Source organism: Leucopleurus acutus (genome assembly GCF_964270905.1).
Source record: "Leucopleurus acutus genome assembly, chromosome: 10".
Lineage (NCBI taxonomy): Eukaryota > Metazoa > Chordata > Mammalia > Artiodactyla > Delphinidae > Leucopleurus > Leucopleurus acutus.
In genome coordinates, this window is record NC_139153.1 from 84574046 (window position 1) to 84594460 (window position 20415).

The 20415-nt window shown below is 44.2% G+C and overlaps 6 protein-coding genes and 1 pseudogene across 7 annotated transcripts; 4 read left to right on the forward strand and 3 right to left on the reverse strand.

Annotated features, from left to right (window-relative positions):
* Nucleotides 1–1871: 1871 nt before the first annotated feature.
* On the reverse strand, nt 1872–2291 carry H3C3 (H3 clustered histone 3; the record flags this gene model as incomplete). Its single annotated transcript, XM_082848020.1, has 1 exon — nt 1872–2291. Exon 1 carries the CDS (start codon nt 2280–2282, stop codon nt 1872–1874), a length of 411 nt encoding a protein of 136 aa, XP_082704146.1. The 5' UTR covers nt 2283–2291.
* Nucleotides 2292–3244: 953 nt separating this feature from the next.
* LOC309967673 (histone H2A type 1-D-like) lies at nt 3245–3637 on the reverse strand (annotated as a pseudogene). Its single transcript has one exon. The product of its transcript is annotated as a histone H2A type 1-D-like (transcript).
* A 289-nt stretch (nt 3638–3926) lies between these two features.
* Nucleotides 3927–4367, forward strand: LOC309967396 (histone H2B type 1-B-like). Its single transcript, XM_082848024.1, has one exon. It carries the CDS (start codon nt 3966–3968, stop codon nt 4344–4346), a length of 381 nt encoding a protein of 126 aa, XP_082704150.1. The 5' UTR covers nt 3927–3965; the 3' UTR covers nt 4347–4367.
* Nucleotides 4368–8972: 4605 nt separating this feature from the next.
* On the forward strand, nt 8973–9365 carry LOC309967394 (histone H2A type 1-B; the record flags this gene model as incomplete). Its single annotated transcript, XM_082848022.1, has 1 exon — nt 8973–9365. One exon carries the CDS (start codon nt 8973–8975, stop codon nt 9363–9365), a length of 393 nt encoding a protein of 130 aa, XP_082704148.1.
* A 1169-nt stretch (nt 9366–10534) lies between these two features.
* Nucleotides 10535–10985, forward strand: H3C2 (H3 clustered histone 2). The gene has a single exon (XM_082848021.1). It carries the CDS (start codon nt 10554–10556, stop codon nt 10962–10964), a length of 411 nt encoding a protein of 136 aa, XP_082704147.1. The 5' UTR covers nt 10535–10553; the 3' UTR covers nt 10965–10985.
* A 4361-nt stretch (nt 10986–15346) lies between these two features.
* On the forward strand, nt 15347–15695 carry H4C2 (H4 clustered histone 2). The gene has a single exon (XM_082848025.1). It carries the CDS (start codon nt 15358–15360, stop codon nt 15667–15669), a length of 312 nt encoding a protein of 103 aa, XP_082704151.1. The 5' UTR covers nt 15347–15357; the 3' UTR covers nt 15670–15695.
* A 3764-nt stretch (nt 15696–19459) lies between these two features.
* Nucleotides 19460–19877, reverse strand: H4C1 (H4 clustered histone 1). The gene has a single exon (XM_082848027.1). It carries the CDS (start codon nt 19815–19817, stop codon nt 19506–19508), a length of 312 nt encoding a protein of 103 aa, XP_082704153.1. The 5' UTR covers nt 19818–19877; the 3' UTR covers nt 19460–19505.
* Nucleotides 19878–20415: the final 538 nt, after the last annotated feature.

Genomic DNA, 20415 nt, shown 5'->3' on the forward strand with positions numbered 1-20415 from the left:
TCATCTAAGGTAAAAATATTAAGGAGATTTTAAGTTCTATTTTTCATACTAACTCTTTGAAATTTGGTATGTATTTTTACACTTAAGCTCATCTCAATTTGGACTAGCCGTGTTTCAAGCGCTCAATAGCCGCATATGGCTATTGGCTACCGTCTTGAACAATAAAGATCTATGTAAACGCTGAAAGGAACACACAAGAGAATACTTGCTCTGGAGTAGAATCTAGATGTTTCCAAGGAAATAATTATGCTGACCTGATCCTATAATTATGCTGACTCTATCTCAGAGTCCTGAGTCATCCGAGACCAGTGTTTCTCAACAGGGCACTTGCTGAGGTGTGGTATAACAGAGTGGTAGGAGGGCAAGGAAGGCCATGTGTAATTTGGAAAAGCATAGCCTGTGCTGAGAAGCAGATTTACCCTGAAGTTAATGAAACTCAAGTGTCAGACCCTGTACTTCCAAGGTCCTGGGAGGGGCCCCTGGGAGTATAGTATGTTCACTTGCCCTCATTTAAAGAATACTTTTTTTTAAAATTGCAATGTTGACAGATTTTAATCACAGCTGGTAAAAACCATTTCTTTCCATTCAATCTTCTGTTACAATTCACCTTTTGTCTGATCATGCTGGGATGTTGATGAGAATATTTGGGACTTGAGAAAATTTACTTGCATCTATATTTTGTTTGGGGTTAATGACATATATAAAGTGATGTGCAGATGTGCTTATATATATTGATAGTTCAGTTGTTGCTAGCCAGTCTGCTCTAAGAATGGCTTCAAGGAATACTCCTACTGCCCACTGATAAACTCACCTGGATTAATGGCAAGAAAATATGGGACTAGATGTCATATATCCATGTACCCAGCACTGGGAGTGAATGCATAGGGGAGAATTGAGATTTGAAATGTATAGTGGCAGAAGCTAGTCTGTGAAGAATTCTTCCAAATTTTACAATTCACATATGAAAGAAGCTTGACAGAGGATTTCCCAAATTTGAAAACAATCCTAAAAACTTGACATCACCTACAGTGCTTTGAAGCTGAAATTCTAAGTTATCAATGGAATAAAACAAATTGTGATCAACCACCCTAGAGGGAATACTGAATTCTCTTCCCACTGTCTACACTCTATAGAAAATATTATTAAACATTTTTCCTTTAAAGAGGGAATCAGAGTATGCTGTCAAAAATATAGGAAAATAAAGCATTGCAGTGTGTATTCAACTTAATGTGCTATTTTTCTGAATTTTGTGATAGCTATGGTTTTTTCATAAAATTGGAATTTGTTAATTTTCTCATTATAAATATTCAGTATCTACTTTGTAATTTTGTTTGTAGTTTTAAGTCACCGCGTTGTGTAAGCGTTAAGCCTCAGAAAACCATCTGCTCCATCAGTTACATTGTGCATCAATATGTGGAAACTTTTTTAAAAAAATTAACATTTAAGTAAATGTTCTTTGTATTACAAGGAGGCATGAGGAAAAAAAGCTCTACAGTTGGTACCCTTCAGTATCTCAAACCCCCTTGATTTTCAGATGCATAAGCAAATCTTAAAGGTTACATAAATTTAGTGGATCTCTGCTGGTGAGTACTGAGGTCAGTTCCTATTGCCTGAGCTACAATTCCAGCTTAGGTAGACCAACTGACCTGAAGACAGTATTTTAATTATGAGAGATAATTCCCTGAATAACTAACCCGAATAAAGGCTTACTTTGGTTTTATGTATACTAAAATCCCTTACTTGAATTTTTACTATACGCTTTCCACCATTAGTGATTTCTAACGCCTCAGCAATCATGTCACAACCGCCTTTAAGTAAAATTGTGGGTGGCTCTTAAAAGAGCCTTTTTTCTATTAGGAAGATAACTTTCTTTAGGCTCTCTCTCCGCGGATGCGGCGGGCAAGCTGGATGTCCTTGGGCATGATGGTGACGCGCTTGGCGTGGATGGCACACAGGTTGGTGTCCTCGAAGAGCCCCACCAGGTAGGCCTCGCACGCCTCCTGCAGCGCCATCACGGCCGAGCTCTGGAAGCGCAGGTCGGTCTTGAAGTCCTGCGCGATCTCGCGCACCAGGCGCTGGAACGGCAGCTTGCGAATCAGCAGCTCCGTGGACTTCTGGTAGCGGCGGATCTCGCGCAGGGCCACCGTGCCGGGCCGGTAGCGGTGCGGCTTCTTCACGCCGCCCGTGGCCGGTGCGCTCTTCCGGGCCGCCTTGGTGGCCAGCTGCTTGCGCGGGGCCTTGCCGCCGGTGGACTTGCGAGCGGTCTGCTTAGTGCGAGCCATAACAAGCGATTGACCACACACCCACAGGCCTGTTGCAGGCTTAGGCAGTTGTCTTTAAATATAGTTAGAAGCATTCTGATTGGTCTTGTAGTTTTTCAAAAGTACCGCGCGATAAAACCATTGGCTGAAAGGTGACCGGGAAGGAGAATTAATTACTAGAGAATCTGATTGGATGAATCACTTTACCACCCATTCCCGGTGCCTTTTTTGCCTCTGGGATCTGAAAGAATTTTCCTACGTTCTATTTCATCCTGCCGCCAACTACAGCGTGCATAACGAGACACTTAAGGACCATGTTAACTTCCGATTCACTTGATGAGTTCCCCTGATATTCTCAATATTCTCAGCGTGTCAATATTGACACGCTCGCGGGTTGTCAATACAGCTGGTCCACACACTAAACTGAGTACAATTGTTTTTTCTCCCCCAGACAGCTGGGTTAGGTTTAAATAAATCTCGAACCGCCAGGACTGCCACTTTCTCTGGTCATCTCAGCTCCCCTAACTCTGAGTTTTTCTTTTGTGAAACTACATGGCAGTGTCACTGGGTGGATGATTCAAAAAATCACGTGTAAAATTGATGACAGATACACACTGGACTGCAACCAAAGTTTCGTCAGAAAAAAATAGATTTTGCTTAAATTTACAACCTTGAAAGCCCGAACAGGTTTATTACTGGCAAAAGGAAAATTTCTTTGCTTTTTGTTATTCTCAAGCCCGAGCGATGCTTCTGCCTCCTCTTTAGAAACGCTTTTGTTGACTACGGAAGTTTCACCCGGTACGCACTAAAATAATGCTTGTGGGAAAACCAGTTTCCCTGGAAGTCAGCGTTTTGACGTCACTTTGTCTTTTACAAAACAGAGATAGATACCTGGCTACCAGCTTTTTAAATGAAAATGTAGATGGCTCTGAAAAGAACCACTAGACAGTTTATAAAAAAGAATTTCGTATTTTGTCTAGGCTTTACTTGCCCTTGGTCTTGCGGTGACTCTCAGTCTTCTTGGGCAGCAGCACAGCCTGGATGTTGGGCAGAACGCCGCCCTGAGCGATGGTGACTTTACCGAGCAGCTTGTTGAACTCCTCATTATAGATGGCCAGCTGCAGGTGGCGCGGAATGACCCGCGTCTTGTCGCGGGTAGGGCTGCCCGCCAGCTCCAAAATCTCGGCCGTCAGGTACACCGGGGCCCCGACACCGACTCGTTTGGAGTAGTTGCCCTTACGGAGCAACCAGTGTACGCGGCCTACTGGGAACTGCAAACCAGCTGGAGAAGATCGAGTTTTAGCTTTAGCTCGAATCTTGCCTACTTATTCACCACGGCCAGACGTAATTACCTTATACAATTTAACAACAAACATTGTGAGCAAAAGGAATAAACGCTGGATGACATAGGAACAAATCATTTTACAGACAGTACAGGGATGCCCCAGCAAGCTACCCGATTGGTCAAAAGTATGCTGTTTTTCTATCCAATAGAAAAACAAATTGTGTATCCTTTATTTGCATAAACCACGCCCCTCCCGCCCTTAGTGAACCTGTACTACTCTTATCCAATCAAAAGTGAGACCTCTTGATTGTTCATTTGCGCTGAACGACTATAAATATATGGGTTCTGAACTCTTCACACTACTAGTTCTAGTTGTGGAGAAGGCGATTTAACGTTTACTACAGCTCTTCGGAAGAACTATGCCAGAGCCATCTAAATCTGCTCCGGCCCCTAAAAAGGGTTCTAAGAAGACCATCACTAAGGCGCAGAAGAAAGACGGGAAGAAACGCAAGCGTAGTCGTAAAGAGAGCTACTCCATTTACGTATACAAAGTTTTGAAGCAGGTCCACCCAGACACCGGCATCTCATCCAAGGCCATGGGTATCATGAACTCGTTCGTCAACGACATCTTTGAGCGCATCGCGGGTGAGGCGTCGCGCTTGGCGCATTACAACAAGCGCTCCACGATCACATCTAGGGAGATCCAGACGGCTGTGCGCCTACTGCTCCCTGGGGAGCTGGCCAAGCATGCTGTTTCCGAGGGCACTAAGGCCGTTACCAAGTACACCAGCTCCAAGTAAGTGCTTGTATAGGCACTTAATCCAAAGGCTCTTTTCAGAGCCACCCACTTTGTCGAAGAAGAGCTGAAACTTCCGTTTTTTTGATGATGAATGCAATTCTCTACTGGTTACATTTACTTTCAGGTGTTTTTTTCCGTGGTGCTGATAGTTGAAGCAGTTTTGGAGCCAGAGCCCCAAGCGACTTGGAAGGTTTATCGGCTTTAAAACACATGAATTACTGTGTCGCATTACCCAAAAAACCTCATCTTTTCCCCAAGGATTAAACTTCCAGATGCTTATTAAGCTGTTGGAAGTGTTCACTCCTTTCTACAAAGCCTCCTGAAATTTCTAATGGTGATGGGAATGTCCCTCCTTGGTAAGGAAGCGGTTAGGGGATTTCAGAGTAGAGACCCTGAGGAGATGATTATCCAGGCTGTCTTTTCAGGGGTGGGGGGTGGGGATGGGAGTGGGGGTGGGGGGTGAGGGGGCGGGGGGGGGCGAGGGGGAGGGGAGCGAGGGGGACGGGGGGAGGTGTGAGGTGTGAGGGGGGCGACGGGGAGGGGATGTGGGGGAGGGGACGGGGTGTGGGGAGGAGGAGGGGGAGGGGAGAGGAGGGGTCCCGACGGAACAGAGGGCAGGTAGTGGCATTTTCTCCGGGAGCCTGAACTCCCCTGGGATTGTAGAAACAGTAAGCAAAATTGTTGTTCCCTTAACAAGCTGTGGGCACTTCTATAGGGTACTACCTCAAGCTCTCTTCACATGGTTGAAGTGAGATTTTCTAATTTCGCGTTAGAATTGTTTACTGATGGCAACAGCCAATCTAAAGCCGTTGCAATCTTTCTTTCATTCCTGAAATCTGGGCTCCCGTTTCTTGGGTCACTTACCGTGCAGGGATGCCACTAGAAGAGCTTGAAAGGGTTGCACTCCAGCTCGAGGATGGACAAAGGATTGAATTTCCCGCCCTCCCCATCTGGTGTCACCTCGTCGCAGACCGGGAGGGCCCCAGTTGGAGAGGAAAATGTGCTGATTTTTCTTGGAAACCTTTTTCAAAATACCCGCGACTCCAAAAATAATCCCGATAGGAAGGGCCTTGGTTGAGGAAAAGGAGTCAGTTACGGCTGGGCTAGGCCTGGGGCTGGGGGAGGGGAAAAAGCCGGGAAAAGGGGCAGCAGTTGACTGCCTATTAAAAAGGTTGGGAAAAGTCTTTTCCTTTGGTTTATGAGCACCGTATGTAGGTGACATACAACAGTGTGTCTGGATGAAGAAGTAAAACTTGAAGTAGAATTTCTCAAAAAGGACCACTTTTAAAAGAAAATTTAAATTTAAATGATCTTTTCCCAGCTCCCACACAAATCAGCTGACCGCTATATGAGAAGCATTTATCTCAGCGTACAGAAAACATAGTTGTGAAAGAGAAGCTTTTCTTAGAAGTTAAAATTTTTGTTTTTTAGATTATAACTACCCCCCCCCCACACCCCGTAAAAAAAAATATTGAACTCAAGCTGCAATTTAAGAATCACTCCCTGGAGGAGTGAGATCTGGGAAATAATATCTCAGCCTCTTCAAAATGATCTCCTGAGATAAGAATTATTTTTTTCCCATCTTGTCTTTCATAATATTTGCCTACTTGCTTGCTTCTATCTTTCTTCTCTCCTCTCTCCCGCTGCTTCCTAATAGTTGATATTTTACCTAAAACTATACCCTTAAATAAGAAGCCCAAACCAAAACCTGGGTCCCCTAAACTCAAAGCTAGGCCCTTTTGACATCTATACTGATACGTGGCTGATCTTTAACAAGCAAAAAGGAAATTAAAAATCAGATTCCTGGACTCAGGGCTAGACTCCAAAACTATGTGGGGAATTGTGAGAAGCCAGAAATAAAATTCATACATCTCCCCAGCTGATTCTGATGAGGCACCAACTTTGCTCATTTAAGTGTTTTCATGATGGCTGGTTTAGAATCCTAGTTGGAGAATTCTAACATATGTGTCTCTTGGTCTTAATATATGTTGATTATCTTTATTCACTCAAATGCAGACTTTGGTATACAGTGATCTTTTTTTAAAATAAACTTATCCTGGGCATTTTGGGTATTGTTATGAGACTCTAGATCTTATTTAAATTTATGGTTTTAAGAGACCTCCCCCCCCTTCCCAGCCCCCTTCCCGCCTGGGGTAGAAGGAGGGGCACTGCCTCATTGTCAGGTGGGAGTGGCATCCAAGTTTCTTGCTCAGCCTTTTTGATATTGGCAGGGAAGAGGTGCCTCATTATTGCTGGGTAGGGGGTGGAAGTCCAGGATCCCCATGTGGCCTCTGTAGGAGGGGGAACAATTTTCTTCGGTTGGTCTAATAATTAAACTGATATGGCAGTGATGGGTTTCAGGGCAGGCCTTCCCAAGATGTGCCACTTTGGCATGCAGAGAATTTAGAGCTGAAAGCAATCAAGGCCCAAAAGATGCAAGAAGAAACTCTGACCTTCCTCCTAAATGCCTAAAAGAATTTTAGATAGAGAACCTGTTCCAGGAAGGCAGGTCTCACCCTAGATAACTACAGTATAATTTGAACGAGGTGAGCAGACAGGGGGGAACCTAGCAAAGACTGTTCATTAAAATTTTTTTCTGGGTGTCATTGTTTCTGTTTGGCCCAGCAAACATTTGTTCACAAAACATTTTCTTCTTTTCATCTTCTTGTGAATTGCCTTCCTACCCTTTGAAGTCCCAAGCCCGTAACCTCTTCTCTCAGATGGCATAAGCCTCAACTGCCTAACTTGTCCTTGGGTCTCATTTTTCTTATTGTGTCCGACCCACAAATGAAATGAAATTTAATTTTTTCCTGTTAATTTGTCTCATGTCAATTTAATTCTTAGACCAGCCAGAAGAACCTAGAAGGGTAGAGGAAAATTTTTTCCTCCCCAGAGACCCCAAGGGCACACCATGCCATCACCTAGAACACTCTGGCACTATTTATTTATGTTGAATAAATGCTAAATGTACATCTTTTTCGAGTTGTTAACCCTTCTAATTCACAGTGATTACTCTTCTCCATGTGCTCTTATAATATTTATTGCTTAAAACCTTCAGTTTTGGATGCAAAAAATGCTGTACTATTTAAACTTCAGGTATACAACCCCCCCAGCTCCCCGCCCCCTGCCCTTTTCACAAGAGAGTATGAAGTCTTCAAGGCAGCATCTGAGATACCTTTTTACATCTGCATCACGGGTTTTGAAACATTTCAGACACTGAGCCAGTGTTGATGTATACTGCTGTTGTCCATGGTGAAGATAATAATAAATAATAAAAAGGAAGTGAATATTGTTAAGAGAAAACGTCATAGGAGTCAAAAGACTTGAGAGAATGTAAAAAAGAAACGGGAAATGAGCATCTTTACTCTCCTGCTTGGTTGCCTGGATCAAAATATAGTTCTCTGACCGAGTTGGTTTAGAAGTAACTTTCTCACACCCAGGCTCTTGTTCCTTTTACCATCCTGTTAGTTAGCAGACTTTTAGGCTGGAGTCCTCAAAAATTCCTGTAATAGTAATCCGCCTCCATCTGGGCCCCATCTATTTCTATTTCATGGACCATTAAAAGAAAAAACGGCAAGATATCCCTCGGTAATTTATCTTAATTTTATGTTCCTCAACATGAGAGCGTAAGACCAAACACCCTGTAGTAATATTAATATAGTGTTTTATAGTAGTATACTGTAATCTCATTTTGAGTATTTATGTGCTGTAGGGTGTTTGTTCTCTCATTCTTAGGAGTCCTTATGTGCTGCAAAATTTTCACTCTAACTGCAAGAAGTTCAGTACGATATGGAGAATGATGGAGGAGTTTTCTAAAGTAATTAGAATCCTGTGTGTGGCAGCCAAGTGAGAAAAGAGGGAGGGTAGGAAGGTTGAGAGTGGCACTGGGGAACGACGACAAAGTTTTTCAGACAGGATTTTGTTGTCCTTGGTCCCATTAACCTTGGCAAAGGCAAACAAACTGGGTCTCTCTCAGTTTCGCAATCTCTAAAATGAGGACAGTACTCACTCTACATACCTCCCAGGTGACCCTGGAAGGCTTCATAGGTAAGCTGTGAATGAAACGGAAGACTTGCTGGATCATCCAGTTCTTGCCTTCAGTTTTCATTGTTCAGATAGTTTAAGACTTGGGCCGGGACAAAAAATTTTTTGTTTCCTCTTCTCCCTCTTTCCTGTCAAAAGAGTTAAAGAGTTAGAAGAGTTAAAGTAACACTGGGCATAGAAGTACCTACATCTTAAATATTGTTTCTAAATTGTGCTGCGTTTATTCCTTTCCAAAAATCATGAGTCACAATTTCAATAGCAAAAAGTCAGAACAATAAGAATAATCACTCCTGCTTCTGATTGCATTTAAGAACAGTGCTTTGAAAAAACCAAATAGACTCCATTATTAACAGTATTAAAAGCCCACCAGACTGTATGAGATTGGAGCAAACAGGAAACTCACACTAGACGGAAGTCTTGTATGCAAATGAAGGATGCAGGTTCTGATTTCCTATTGGTTCTTAAATAGTAGCCAATGGGACAATAGCACAAGCCTACCTCTGGTTAATATAAATATTTCTCTCACCGCTGTGTTGTTTATTGTTTGCTTTTTATTTTGAAGGTTTTTGAGTTGTGGTCTGTTATGTCTGGTCGTGGTAAACAGGGTGGCAAGGCTCGTGCTAAGGCTAAGACCCGCTCCTCGCGAGCTGGGCTCCAGTTCCCCGTAGGCCGGGTGCACCGCCTGCTCCGCAAGGGTAACTACTCCGAGCGTGTCGGTGCCGGGGCGCCGGTGTACCTGGCGGCGGTGCTGGAGTACCTAACGGCTGAGATCCTGGAGCTGGCGGGCAACGCGGCCCGCGATAACAAGAAGACGCGCATCATTCCGCGCCACCTGCAGCTGGCCATCCGCAACGACGAGGAGCTTAACAAGTTGCTGGGGCGCGTGACCATCGCTCAGGGCGGTGTCCTGCCCAACATCCAGGCGGTACTGCTCCCCAAGAAGACTGAGAGCCACCACAAGGCCAAGGGCAAGTAAAGTGTTTATTACTTTTGCACGGCAATTTTGTTATCCATTATCCAAAAGAAAAAAAAAGGTAACTTACAAAGGCTCTTATCAGAGCCACCCACCTTTTTCGTTTAAAGAGCTGTCATGCTTTTCAGTTCTGCCCATATGAGGGTTGTGACATCAGGTGAAAAATCACAGCTCATAAGTGAGTGTCCCGAGGGAAGTCAGTAAAGAGTATGTGCGAAATGACTGTGAGGAAAGCCACACGAGTTTAAATTGACCGGATTAACTACAGGTGAATCAGTTTATAGTCAAACTACTTTCCTCTTTGTTCCAGCGGTGACTTTTGTAAAGTTTTTCGCACTGGAGTGAGGAAAGTATACTCACTTTCAGTATAGTGAAAAGCACTGTATTTAAAGTTAACCTTCAACATTTTTTGTTGACTTAAAGGAACACCCAAAACCTCTGCATCTATTCAACTTTATAAAAACATTACACATTTCCTGAAGGGATTGAGTAAATTACTAGATCCTTGGTACTTCGCCCTCGTGTCAGAAACATCTTCCTGACTCCACAATGTTTGTGCCAGACTCAGGAAAATCTCAGTATCATTTTAGATGGCAGCCCATCTAATTTTTCTAAGCACTTCCAAAATATCTTTGGTGGTTGTACTTAAAAAAAAACGAAAAAGAGGGTTTCCCTGGTGGCGCAGTGGTTGAGAGTCTGCCTGCCGATGCAGGGGACACGGGTGCGTGCCCCGGTCCGGGAAGAGCCCACATGCCGCGGAGCGGCTGGGCCCGTGAGCCATGGGCGCTGAGCCTGCGCGTCCGGAGCCTGTGCTCCGCAACGGGAGAGGCCACAACAGTGAGAAGCCCGCGTACCGGAAAAAAAAAAAATTACACAAAAAATCAATCCGTTGGCGGTGCCCGCGTTGCTTTGTGTAATTTTGCTGTACGTTTTGGAAGCGAAAGCGTAATAAAATGACGTCAGGGCGTCGGAGTCGCTATTGTTAAAGGGCAGGGTTTAAGATTCATTCACCAACCCGAAAGCAGCTCTTAATTCTTCCGGGGCCAGGCACAGAAATGGACCAATCAGAGGAGGGCGCGGGTACTTTCGAATGTTCTTGGGTCCAATAGTTGGTGGCCTGGCTGTATAAAAGAAGGACGGCTGAGTGCTTTTCCCTGGCATTTGGGAGAACACCCATCGTGGGGTTTTGTCATGGCTCGCACCAAGCAGACCGCTCGCAAGTCCACCGGCGGCAAGGCGCCGCGCAAACAGCTGGCCACCAAGGCGGCCCGCAAGAGCGCGCCGGCCACGGGCGGCGTGAAGAAGCCGCACCGCTACCGGCCCGGCACGGTGGCCCTGCGCGAAATCCGCCGCTACCAGAAGTCCACGGAGCTGCTGATTCGCAAGCTGCCGTTCCAGCGCCTGGTGCGCGAGATCGCGCAGGACTTCAAGACTGACCTGCGCTTCCAGAGCTCGGCCGTGATGGCGCTGCAGGAGGCGTGCGAGGCCTATCTGGTGGGGCTCTTCGAGGACACCAACCTGTGTGCTATCCATGCTAAGCGCGTCACTATCATGCCTAAGGACATCCAGCTTGCCCGCCGCATCCGTGGTGAAAGGGCGTAAACTTGTTTTTCCATTAAGTGCCAATCTTAGACCCAAAGGCTCTTTTCAGAGCCACCTACAACTTCATCTTGAAGAGCTGTACCGTAAAGAAGTAAAATCCCCTTAAGGGTGGGTAAGGGTAGAATTCTTACCTTCCCAACCCCTTCCGCCGCAGCCAGACATTCCTGGAGTTGTAAGTGAGGCGAAGGTCTAACCATATTTCCTTAACAGGTAGCCATCTAAGCATAGTTTATCAAACCTTATTTAATTATAGCCCTGCTTGGAAATAGTCCAGTTGATTGTATTGCTTTATCTCACATTGCTTTTGTCTCTTCTAGGGCTATGTACCATGGTATGCTATGCTGTACAATTTTTTCACAGTTCTTTGCTGTAGTTGTTACTCAAATATAGGACTTTAGCCATTTGACTCAGTGATCTTGCTTTTACGTTTTTTCGGTTTGGGGATTCAGCACTGGGTGAAAAGTGACACATGGGATAGTGACCAAATATAAGAAGAAAAATAACCTTTTTATTGTGTAGCTTTTACACTATATTTTACAAACTATAAAATACAGAATGCTGAAAAACATGACAGCCACCAATTCTGAAGGCTTTGCTTCAGTTTTTTCCATACCCTATTCCTAGTAGTCTGCCTACCTCTGAGATGAGAATTGATTCACCTTGCTAAAATAATTTGCCCAACTCCCACCTAAAACATAAACCCACAAAATACACAGTAATGGGTGTTGTGTTGTTCACTTGGATTTATTTACATTTCAGGGTTTCAATAAAAACTTTTGGTTTACAAAATAATGCTTTTTAATGACAAAGATATTTCTCTGTGTATGTTGTTTTATTTTAACATTTTATTTTTTCCAGACTAGTATAAGCCTCTGCCTGGCACAGACCTTTGTTACCCGTATAAGAGGTCTGTCAGAGGCACCAATGCCCTTGGCTTGAACCAAGGTGATTTTGCCCCTCAGCTTTTGGCCCCTGCTGAAGTCCAGGTATCTTGGTTTTTCTTGTTTATTGCTGTGCTGGCTCTTACGTACACTGTTTGACTTTTTCCTTTAATATTTTATGTATCTTGGGAAAAAAGTTTTACGTACAGGGCCTGATAGGATAGCTTTTAAAAAGTAAGAGTGCCCATTGCTGTCTGAGGATCAGATAGGCAGGGGACAATGGCTGGGACTGGCTGATCCTTCCCCTCCCCAGCCAAGGAACATGGATTTGGCTTTAAGTCTTCATTTACTTGAGCCCCTCAACAGAACAACTGTGCAGTATCTAGGGAAAAAAAGGTTAACACAGTCTTACAATTCATAACCTTGTTAATTTTTCTAGGGTATACTCTGCAAGCTGGCAGCATCTGGATGCTAGCTTACCCGGGTTCATATCCCAGCTTTACTACTTAATGTGTCATCTTAGACAAATCAATTTCCCCATCATCAGAAAAATGGGGGTAACACTACCCACTTCGTAGGGTTGTTATTAGAATAATATGCATCAAGTTTGGGACACATAGCATCATATAAATGCTATTAATTTTCCTGAACTGTGTATCATTTTCTCTCATATTCTAGGATTTTTCAAAATTTGAAATAAAGACAAACTTTAGCTTCTAAATTTCCTTTTTACTTGGCATTACTTACTTGCATAGATTCTGCTCAGTTTAGAAATAAAATTCAGACATTTTAAAATCAAACGTGGAAGAAAATCAAATTTGTGAAAGAAAATTTACTGAACACTTTGAGCAGGGGGATGGTACCAGCATTTTAATATCATTGCATTAAGCATCTATTATTTTATATTAGGGGAGTGACTAAGGTCAGGCTGAAGACAAAAGGGGGTGTTTACTGTACAGATTGTATCTTTTAAATGGCTGCTGCAAGGTCTTCAGTCAGAAAGGGTTTCTCTTACCCAGGCCCACAGAGTGATGTTACACCACAGGTTGAAGTTTACAGCTAATGCTGTTGGAGTCTAGAATGAGTTTTGGTTTGTTATAAAGTCTCTCAAAGGAAAGGAGGAGGAAGTCAAGGTCAGGGTAAATTTTTCAGACTTAAAAATTTAGTAGTAGCCTTTCCAGTTGTCCCAGTAGAAGTGAGTTACTGCTCAATGAGTGTTTTCAAGAGATTTAACACAACAGTGGGAAACTGGTATGGAGATTTGAACAGCACCCCAGGCTTGGCTGCAGGAAAGCTAGAAGCCTGAGATTGTCAGTGCACCTTGGGAGAGGGCCCAAAGGAACATATTTGGACCCACCATGTTTAACATGTCGTATGAAAAACAAAACAATGCTTTGATACTTTGTGCTTTATTAGATGCTGTGATTTAAAAAAAAAATCCTCATGAGTAAATGCATATTTGTGTGATTGATACTGTGTTAGGAGTAAAGATGAGACCTCAGGGCAATATCTCAAGTCCAGGAAGATTCTTTAAGAAATAATACCAACTGAAAACAAGTCACATTTATATAGGACTTCATGGGCCAATCTCTGTTCCAATGCTTTGCTTACAATAGCTAAATTAAATCTTCACTAGAGTTCCATCAGTGTTATCATTACCCAGTTTTACAGATAAAGAAAACAAAGGCAAGGTTAAAGGTCACACAGCTGTAGGGAAGGAAAAATAATTTTCCCTCTATGAGACCTCTGAAATAAAAGACAGATTAACAAGACAAAAACAAAACAGAAGCCCTCATGTATATGTGGGAGATACCCAGGGAAAAATGAGTAACTCCTCAAGGTGGCTTAAAATTCAGACTTAAACACCATCTTAATAGGGAAGAGGGGTTGGGGGGTGGTATGTATGTAGGCCTCTTAGGGGAGAGTAAATAATTTTTAGGAAAGATGATTGGGCCCTTAGAAGAATAGATGGGAGAGGTATGACAGGATAAAATAAAATTATGTTTAAGGCAGGACAAGAAAATTTCTAAACATAAAATTTTCTCTCTGCTTATTTGGGCCACTACCCCTCTTTAGTGTGCAATGTGCACATTACAGATTGACCAGACTTCCTTAGAAGACACAGGAATGCCTCTTCATTGAAAAGAGCAATTTTCTCCTGGTTCCAGCAAGGTAACTCCTTAGGGGATAACATTCCTTTCTCAATCCTGTAAGGGATTGTGATGCCCCACTACTCACGAAGGTCTGGACTATGTAGACTCAATATGTAACTTTGATATATGATTCTTTGTCTCAAACACTTATATAACTGTGCTTTGACCTCTGACAAGCAGAACAGTCCTCAGAGTTTTCTGAAAGACTGTCTCCCAGGTTATAATCCTCAGGTTGGCTCTAATAAAATCCTCTATTTCTTTCTTAGATTGACAATTAATTTTTGTGGACAATAGTTTGTGCCAAGGTTTTTAGTGTCCTTTCCTCAGATAAGTGTCACTCTTCCCTAGTTAATGAAACTCCTTGGGAAGGGATTTATGACAATTGAGTTCCTTTTGGAGGATCTGTCTTTAGGCAGATAATGGGAGTTCAGAGAAATCTTCCCTCTGCATTTGCTGTTCTGCTACAGCTCAAAATAATCAACATACCTATAAGGGAGGGAAAATAACTTTCCTTCTACCCTTCTAAGTTCTTGGCTGAGAACCACTGTATAAAAGGTAGATTAACAAAAGAAAAGCAAACAGAAGCTTAATAACATGTATACCTCACGTAGGCTTGAGAAATACCTAGAAAAACTGAGTAAACTCCCAATACTGACCCAAGCCACCACCTTAAATACCATCTTCGGCTAAGAAGTGGGTGGGAGCCAGTTATGAGAGGTTACCAGGAAAAGGAACAACGAGGGTAAGGTTGTTATATAGAATTAATTCTACTGCCTCCTCATTGATGAGATTCTCTGGTGACTTAGTCATCCTTCTCTTCCTGGTACAGAGAAAAAGACACAATTTAAAATTCCCTTTATAAATGTAAATGTCCCTCACAAAAGAGTAAATTCTACTCTGTTTTTAGAAATGTTTTTGTGTATGGTGTTTTTAAAAAAATAATCAGCTCAAAAATACTCCTTCTGCCAAAGAAGCATATGGGAGCGGGGGAATGGGGAGTCATATTCTGCTACCCTTAGCAACTAACAATCACTTCCTCCTGAATGAGAAAGTACAGTATTTGCCATAAAATACTGTATAAGCCTCCACTAGAATTCTCAGCCGAAGAAATAAACAGCCTCAGATGCAGAGCAAAGGGAGCAAAACAGTCCAGAGTTTAAAAGTGAACCTCTTTACTAGCTTCTCTCTCCCACGGTCATTGGATCACTGCCGAGAGGGGCGGAGCCAAAGGGGCGCGGTCAGTGCCTCTTTTCCCTCCTGCGCTTTCAGTTCTCAACGAGGTCCGACTCTAGCTTATAATTACTCTTGACCAAGCAGTAACCTGTTGCATCCTGTACGTTTGCGAGAATTTAGACAATCATGTCTGGACGCGGCAAAGGCGGCAAGGGTCTAGGTAAGGGAGGCGCTAAGCGCCACCGCAAGGTTCTGCGCGACAACATCCAGGGCATTACCAAACCAGCTATCCGTCGCCTGGCTCGGCGTGGCGGTGTGAAGCGCATCTCCGGCCTCATCTACGAAGAGACCCGCGGGGTGTTGAAGGTATTCCTGGAGAACGTGATCCGGGACGCCGTCACCTACACCGAGCACGCCAAGCGCAAGACTGTCACCGCCATGGACGTGGTCTACGCGCTCAAGCGCCAGGGACGCACTCTCTATGGCTTCGGCGGCTAAAGGCTCATTCTATACATTTTATTTTAAAGGCCCTTTTCAGGGCCGCCCACCTCCGCTCAGGAAGAGCTGTACGCGACTTCCGTGTTCAAAACGTATCTGTTGGAAAAAAAGTGGTTCTGTTTTAAGGCTAACGTGGCCTTATCTACAGGCCAAACTGTTCGCTTTCACTGCCGGTCTCCATCAGCCAATCTTTGGGCACCTGCTAAGAGTAGGGGTACCTTCGCCTAATCAGGCCGCAAGTGCTCGCTTGTGGGTGGGGCTAACACTGGACTAAGGAAAGCTAATGAGAGGGGTTTGAAAGTCTCGGTAACCGCAATGAAGGACTTATGGCCCGGCGTTCCCGGCTTTTTCTAGTGGGAGGGATCCTGCCTACCCCACATCGTCTGTAAAAGGAGCGACAACTGCCAGCCGGAGTTTCATCGAGGAGGCAGTTTCTTGGGAAGCGGGCATTACTGAATCGCCCGCCGCCGATCTTGTTTTTGGTCCTGGGAGGGACCAGTAGATATTTGTACAAATTGCCAGAACCTGCGAGGGTGCTGCTTCGCTCACAAGAAGTCAGAAGCCGGATCAATTAAAATACATTGCGAGCAAGACGCCAGCTGGTAGTTCCTAGTGTATTTGCCTTTAGCAATGTCAGGAAAGATCTGCCTTCTATGATCTCTCCATTCCCAGCACCTCCCCGTCCTCCGCTGCGTCGCGCCCCAGACCTTGGCCTCAGGTACCTCTAGACTTTGAGCCAGGCATCATGCTGAGTGTCGTCACCCCCCGTAAAGCCAGTGATCTCGGGTTTAAAAATGCCTCGGCATTGCTGATTTTCATCCTCAGGCTGGGGGCCCTCCCTAAGCCTCTAGCTAAGCAGAGTTTGTAAATTCCCGTTTACTAGACTAAGGGAGTCTTCTGAACCCCTAGGCCTCTGTCAGGGCCTTTGAGCTTGTAAGGGAGAAGCTCCCTCCTTTGTGGTTAAGTGGCTCTCTTGCACCTTCACCTTCCTTCCAGCTCATCTCTTTCCTCTGTCTGCAGTAAACTGTATTTTTTTAATGAAACTTTCAAACATGACAATATGGTTATTATAAAAGGTTTTTTAAAGTATGTCCTCAAATTGATAAACCAGCTAACTGAATAATCAGCGTCTTTGATTTCATGTTTGAAAAGGGTGTACTGATGGCTACTTTAGAAAACACTTTGCTGCCTGGTTACTCTGCTAATGTCTCTCTCTTGACACCTGACTAGGTGGTTGGGAAAGCGAGATTCTAAAGTTCAGGTGAGAGGTCTGGACTAGATACAAATTTTGGGACTCATCAACATACAAACGGTGAGACTGGATGAGATCACTAAGAACTTAAACATGGTTTAATGCAGCACATTGTTTGTAATAGTAAAAGAGTGGAAACAATGTAAATTGTCATGAGAAGGGACCAGATAAAATATCTATATCCATAAAATGGTGTTTTGGTTCAGGCTGCTATAATAAAAACACCATAGACTGTGTGCTTTAACAACAAACATTTCTCACAGTTCTGGAGACTGAAGTCCAAGATCAAGGCACTGGACAGATTCAGACAGATCTGGTGTCTGATGACCCATTTCCTGCTTCATAGACTGCTGTCTTCCCTTGTGTCCTTTTATGGCAGAGTTGAATGAATGCATGCATGAATTTTCTACACAAGCATTCAGGCCCTCTCCCACCCCCTAGCCCACCAGAGGGCTGCCACAATTGATCCCCCATCTACAGTTCCTTGACTTGGCACTGTCTGAATCAGTCAGCATGCCAGGTTTTCTCTGGCTCTTAGGAATGATGCAGGAGTGGCAAATCAGGCAGCATTATCTTTGTTCTGAACAAGGACTTCATGACTGTTAGGCCTGAGGAAGGCTCACAGGTTTTTCACTCAGGTAGTGGGTGTGACTAAAATGAGTGTGATACTATCTACACGGCTTATGAACTAAAAAAAACAGGCCAACCAAAACAGAAACTGGTCTATGGAGCAACCACACCTCCCTCCAGTGCAGGAAAACTATCCACATACTTCATTACATACGCTCTGAATGGAGGACAGGAAATTCTAATTTGCTTACTGGTGTACCCCAATGCCTACAACAGTATCAGGCACATTACGTGAAATCAATACATATCTCCTGACAGACACCAGGGCACCAGCTAAGGAAAACATAAAGTGACCACTATCCCAACCAGGCCCATTTTTGCTCCTCTGGTCATCTAGAATGCAGACTTGAACTCTCCCCATTGTCAGTTTAAATTAAGCCAGGCTCTGTACTTTTATCATTCCCCCCAAAATCTTGGAGGACAGTTATCAGGTGGGAAATGGGACCAAAAAAGCTAGGAGAATTATTGACTGAAACTAACACACGGAGGCTGAAATCAGCCTTCTATAAAAATGATACAAAAAGGAACCCAATGACAGAGGCATTTGTGAATATCTTTTTAGATGAGGATAAGCTGTTTTCCTTTTAGCCAACTTCAAGTGAATTCACATCCTTTCTCCAGCTGAGTTCTAAAGTCTGGTATGCTACTGGAATATATAATTGGACTAGGGACATTCTTGCTTAAAACCTCCTGTGGCTATAATGACAGACTAGACCAAGCAGGCCATACTTTCAACTTTAGCAAGAGAACCTCTTCACAGACCAACAGTGTCTACCCTACAAACAATCTCCTGCTACCCTGCCTGGTGATTATATATGTGTGTGTATATATACACACACACATACATATACATATATGTAAAACAGCTTTATTGAGATATAACTTACATACCATAAAATTCACCCACTTTAAGTGTACAACTCAATGGATTTTAGTATATTTACTTAGTTGTACAACCATCACTACAATCTATTTAATTTTAGAACATTTCCATCACCCTTATTTCCATTCCTCTGTGAAGTAAGGAAAAAAGTACAGCTAACTGCTGAGGGCTGTGTTGACACCGAAAGAGAAGGAAGTGAGTTTTCTTCATAAACGAGATTTTAATTTCGCCTGAATTCAATGCCCTGGGTTTGCTGGCAGTCTGAATTTTTTTTTTTTTCCTGAGGTACGCGGGCCTCTCACTGCCGCGGCCCCTCCCGTTGCGAAGCACAGGCTCCGGACGCGCAGGCTCAGCGGCCATGGCTCACGGGCCCAGCCGCTCCGCGGCACGTGGGATCCTCTCGGACCGGGGCACGAACCCGTGTCCCCTGCATTGGCAGACGGACTCTCAACCACTGCGCCACCAGGGAAGCCCTAGAGATTATTTTTTTAATCGAGACAAATCATCCTATTAGAGGCGGTAATTTCAGTACTGTTCTCAGGACATGACTGAGAGCCATTCAGCTGTCTCGTCGGAGTCTATTTCATAACCCGTAAAAATAAATTAAAAAAATTCTCTAAATAAGGGCTTTGGCGTTTCTCGCCCGATTTCCCATCCCCCAAATTTGGGTCGCCGCGGGGAACCACATGAGATCATCAGTTCTGATTGGTTGAAATCCATGAATGGGGCTTGCTGATTGGGCAGTGCTTCTCTTTGTTCCTGCAAACCGATTCAAGTTTCTCGCCATACTTGGTTCTTTTCCACTTTTCTTTAGTAAGTTGGGAGTATCACCTTTCCCCCCTACCTGTGTCCAGTGAATGGAGGCGAGAGTGGGAGTTACATGGATATATAGACATTAATCTCCGCAATGTTTTCTGACTCAGTAGTTTTCATTTTAACCACACCATTGAGCTGCAGACTCCTGTGCCTTGGCTAATGGTTACAGCTTTCTTTTATGAGTAGTTGGGTGGCCCTGAAAAGGGCCTTTGGTTGAGAAATGCTAACTCTTGATGGCGAAATCGGAAAGCTTAATTAACCGCCGAAGCCGTAGAGAGTACGTCCCTGGCGCTTAAGCGCATAGACCACGTCCATGGCGGTGACAGTCTTGCGCTTGGCGTGCTCGGTGTAGGTGACGGCGTCCCGGATCACGTTCTCCAGGAACACTTTCAGCACCCCGCGGGTCTCTTCGTAGATGAGGCCGGAGATGCGCTTCACACCGCCACGCCGGGCCAGACGGCGGATGGCGGGTTTGGTGATGCCCTGGATGTTGTCGCGCAGAACCTTGCGGTGGCGCTTAGCGCCTCCCTTACCCAGACCCTTGCCGCCTTTGCCGCGTCCAGACATGGTTTCGAGAGAAGCAAACCAACAGCAACTGACAAAAGAAGGGAGAGCCGATCCTTATATACCTACCACCTCTCCCCCGCCCAACTCCCCCAGAGAGAATGGAAAGCGCGCAAACCGGAAGTGTGACGCCAACAGTCCCCTCCCTTAATCCCGCCTCCAAGCCCCGGGAACTTACGCGAAAGGGCGGAAACGGCGGGAAGGGCGGGGCGGGTGGGGCAGGTGGGAAGCGGTCAGTTTGACCAATAAGTCTTTGCTTCCTTGACTGGGCTACTGTTGTAACTACAGTACTTGGAGGAATTAGGCTTAAGAGGAAACATGATTCCAAATATCCTAAATAGAAGAAATACTTAAAAAGGCGAAAATTTATTATCAATAAATTTTGATAATCGTAAAAATATCAAGATCAAAGTTAGAAACGTAAAAATGTTTATACTCATACTATTCCTGTGTTTCACAACTAATACAATGCCATGTTTTTAAAATGCTCTGCAAATGCCAATCATTTCGCGTGCCTCTGAAACTCTGGCTCTTTACTAAGGTAAGAGAAAACAGTATTATTTACATAAACTTAAAAAGGGCCAGTGTGTTCGCATACGTA

Excerpts from the sequence above, each read along its gene's own strand:
- LOC309967396 (XM_082848024.1), top strand. The coding sequence starts at position 3,966 with ATGCCAGAGCCATCTAAATCTGCTCCGGCCCCTAAAAAGGGTTCTAAG.
- H3C2 (XM_082848021.1), top strand. The coding sequence starts at position 10,554 with ATGGCTCGCACCAAGCAGACCGCTCGCAAGTCCACCGGCGGCAAGGCG.
- H4C2 (XM_082848025.1), top strand. The coding sequence starts at position 15,358 with ATGTCTGGACGCGGCAAAGGCGGCAAGGGTCTAGGTAAGGGAGGCGCT.
- H4C1 (XM_082848027.1), bottom strand. The coding sequence starts at position 19,817 with ATGTCTGGACGCGGCAAAGGCGGCAAGGGTCTGGGTAAGGGAGGCGCT.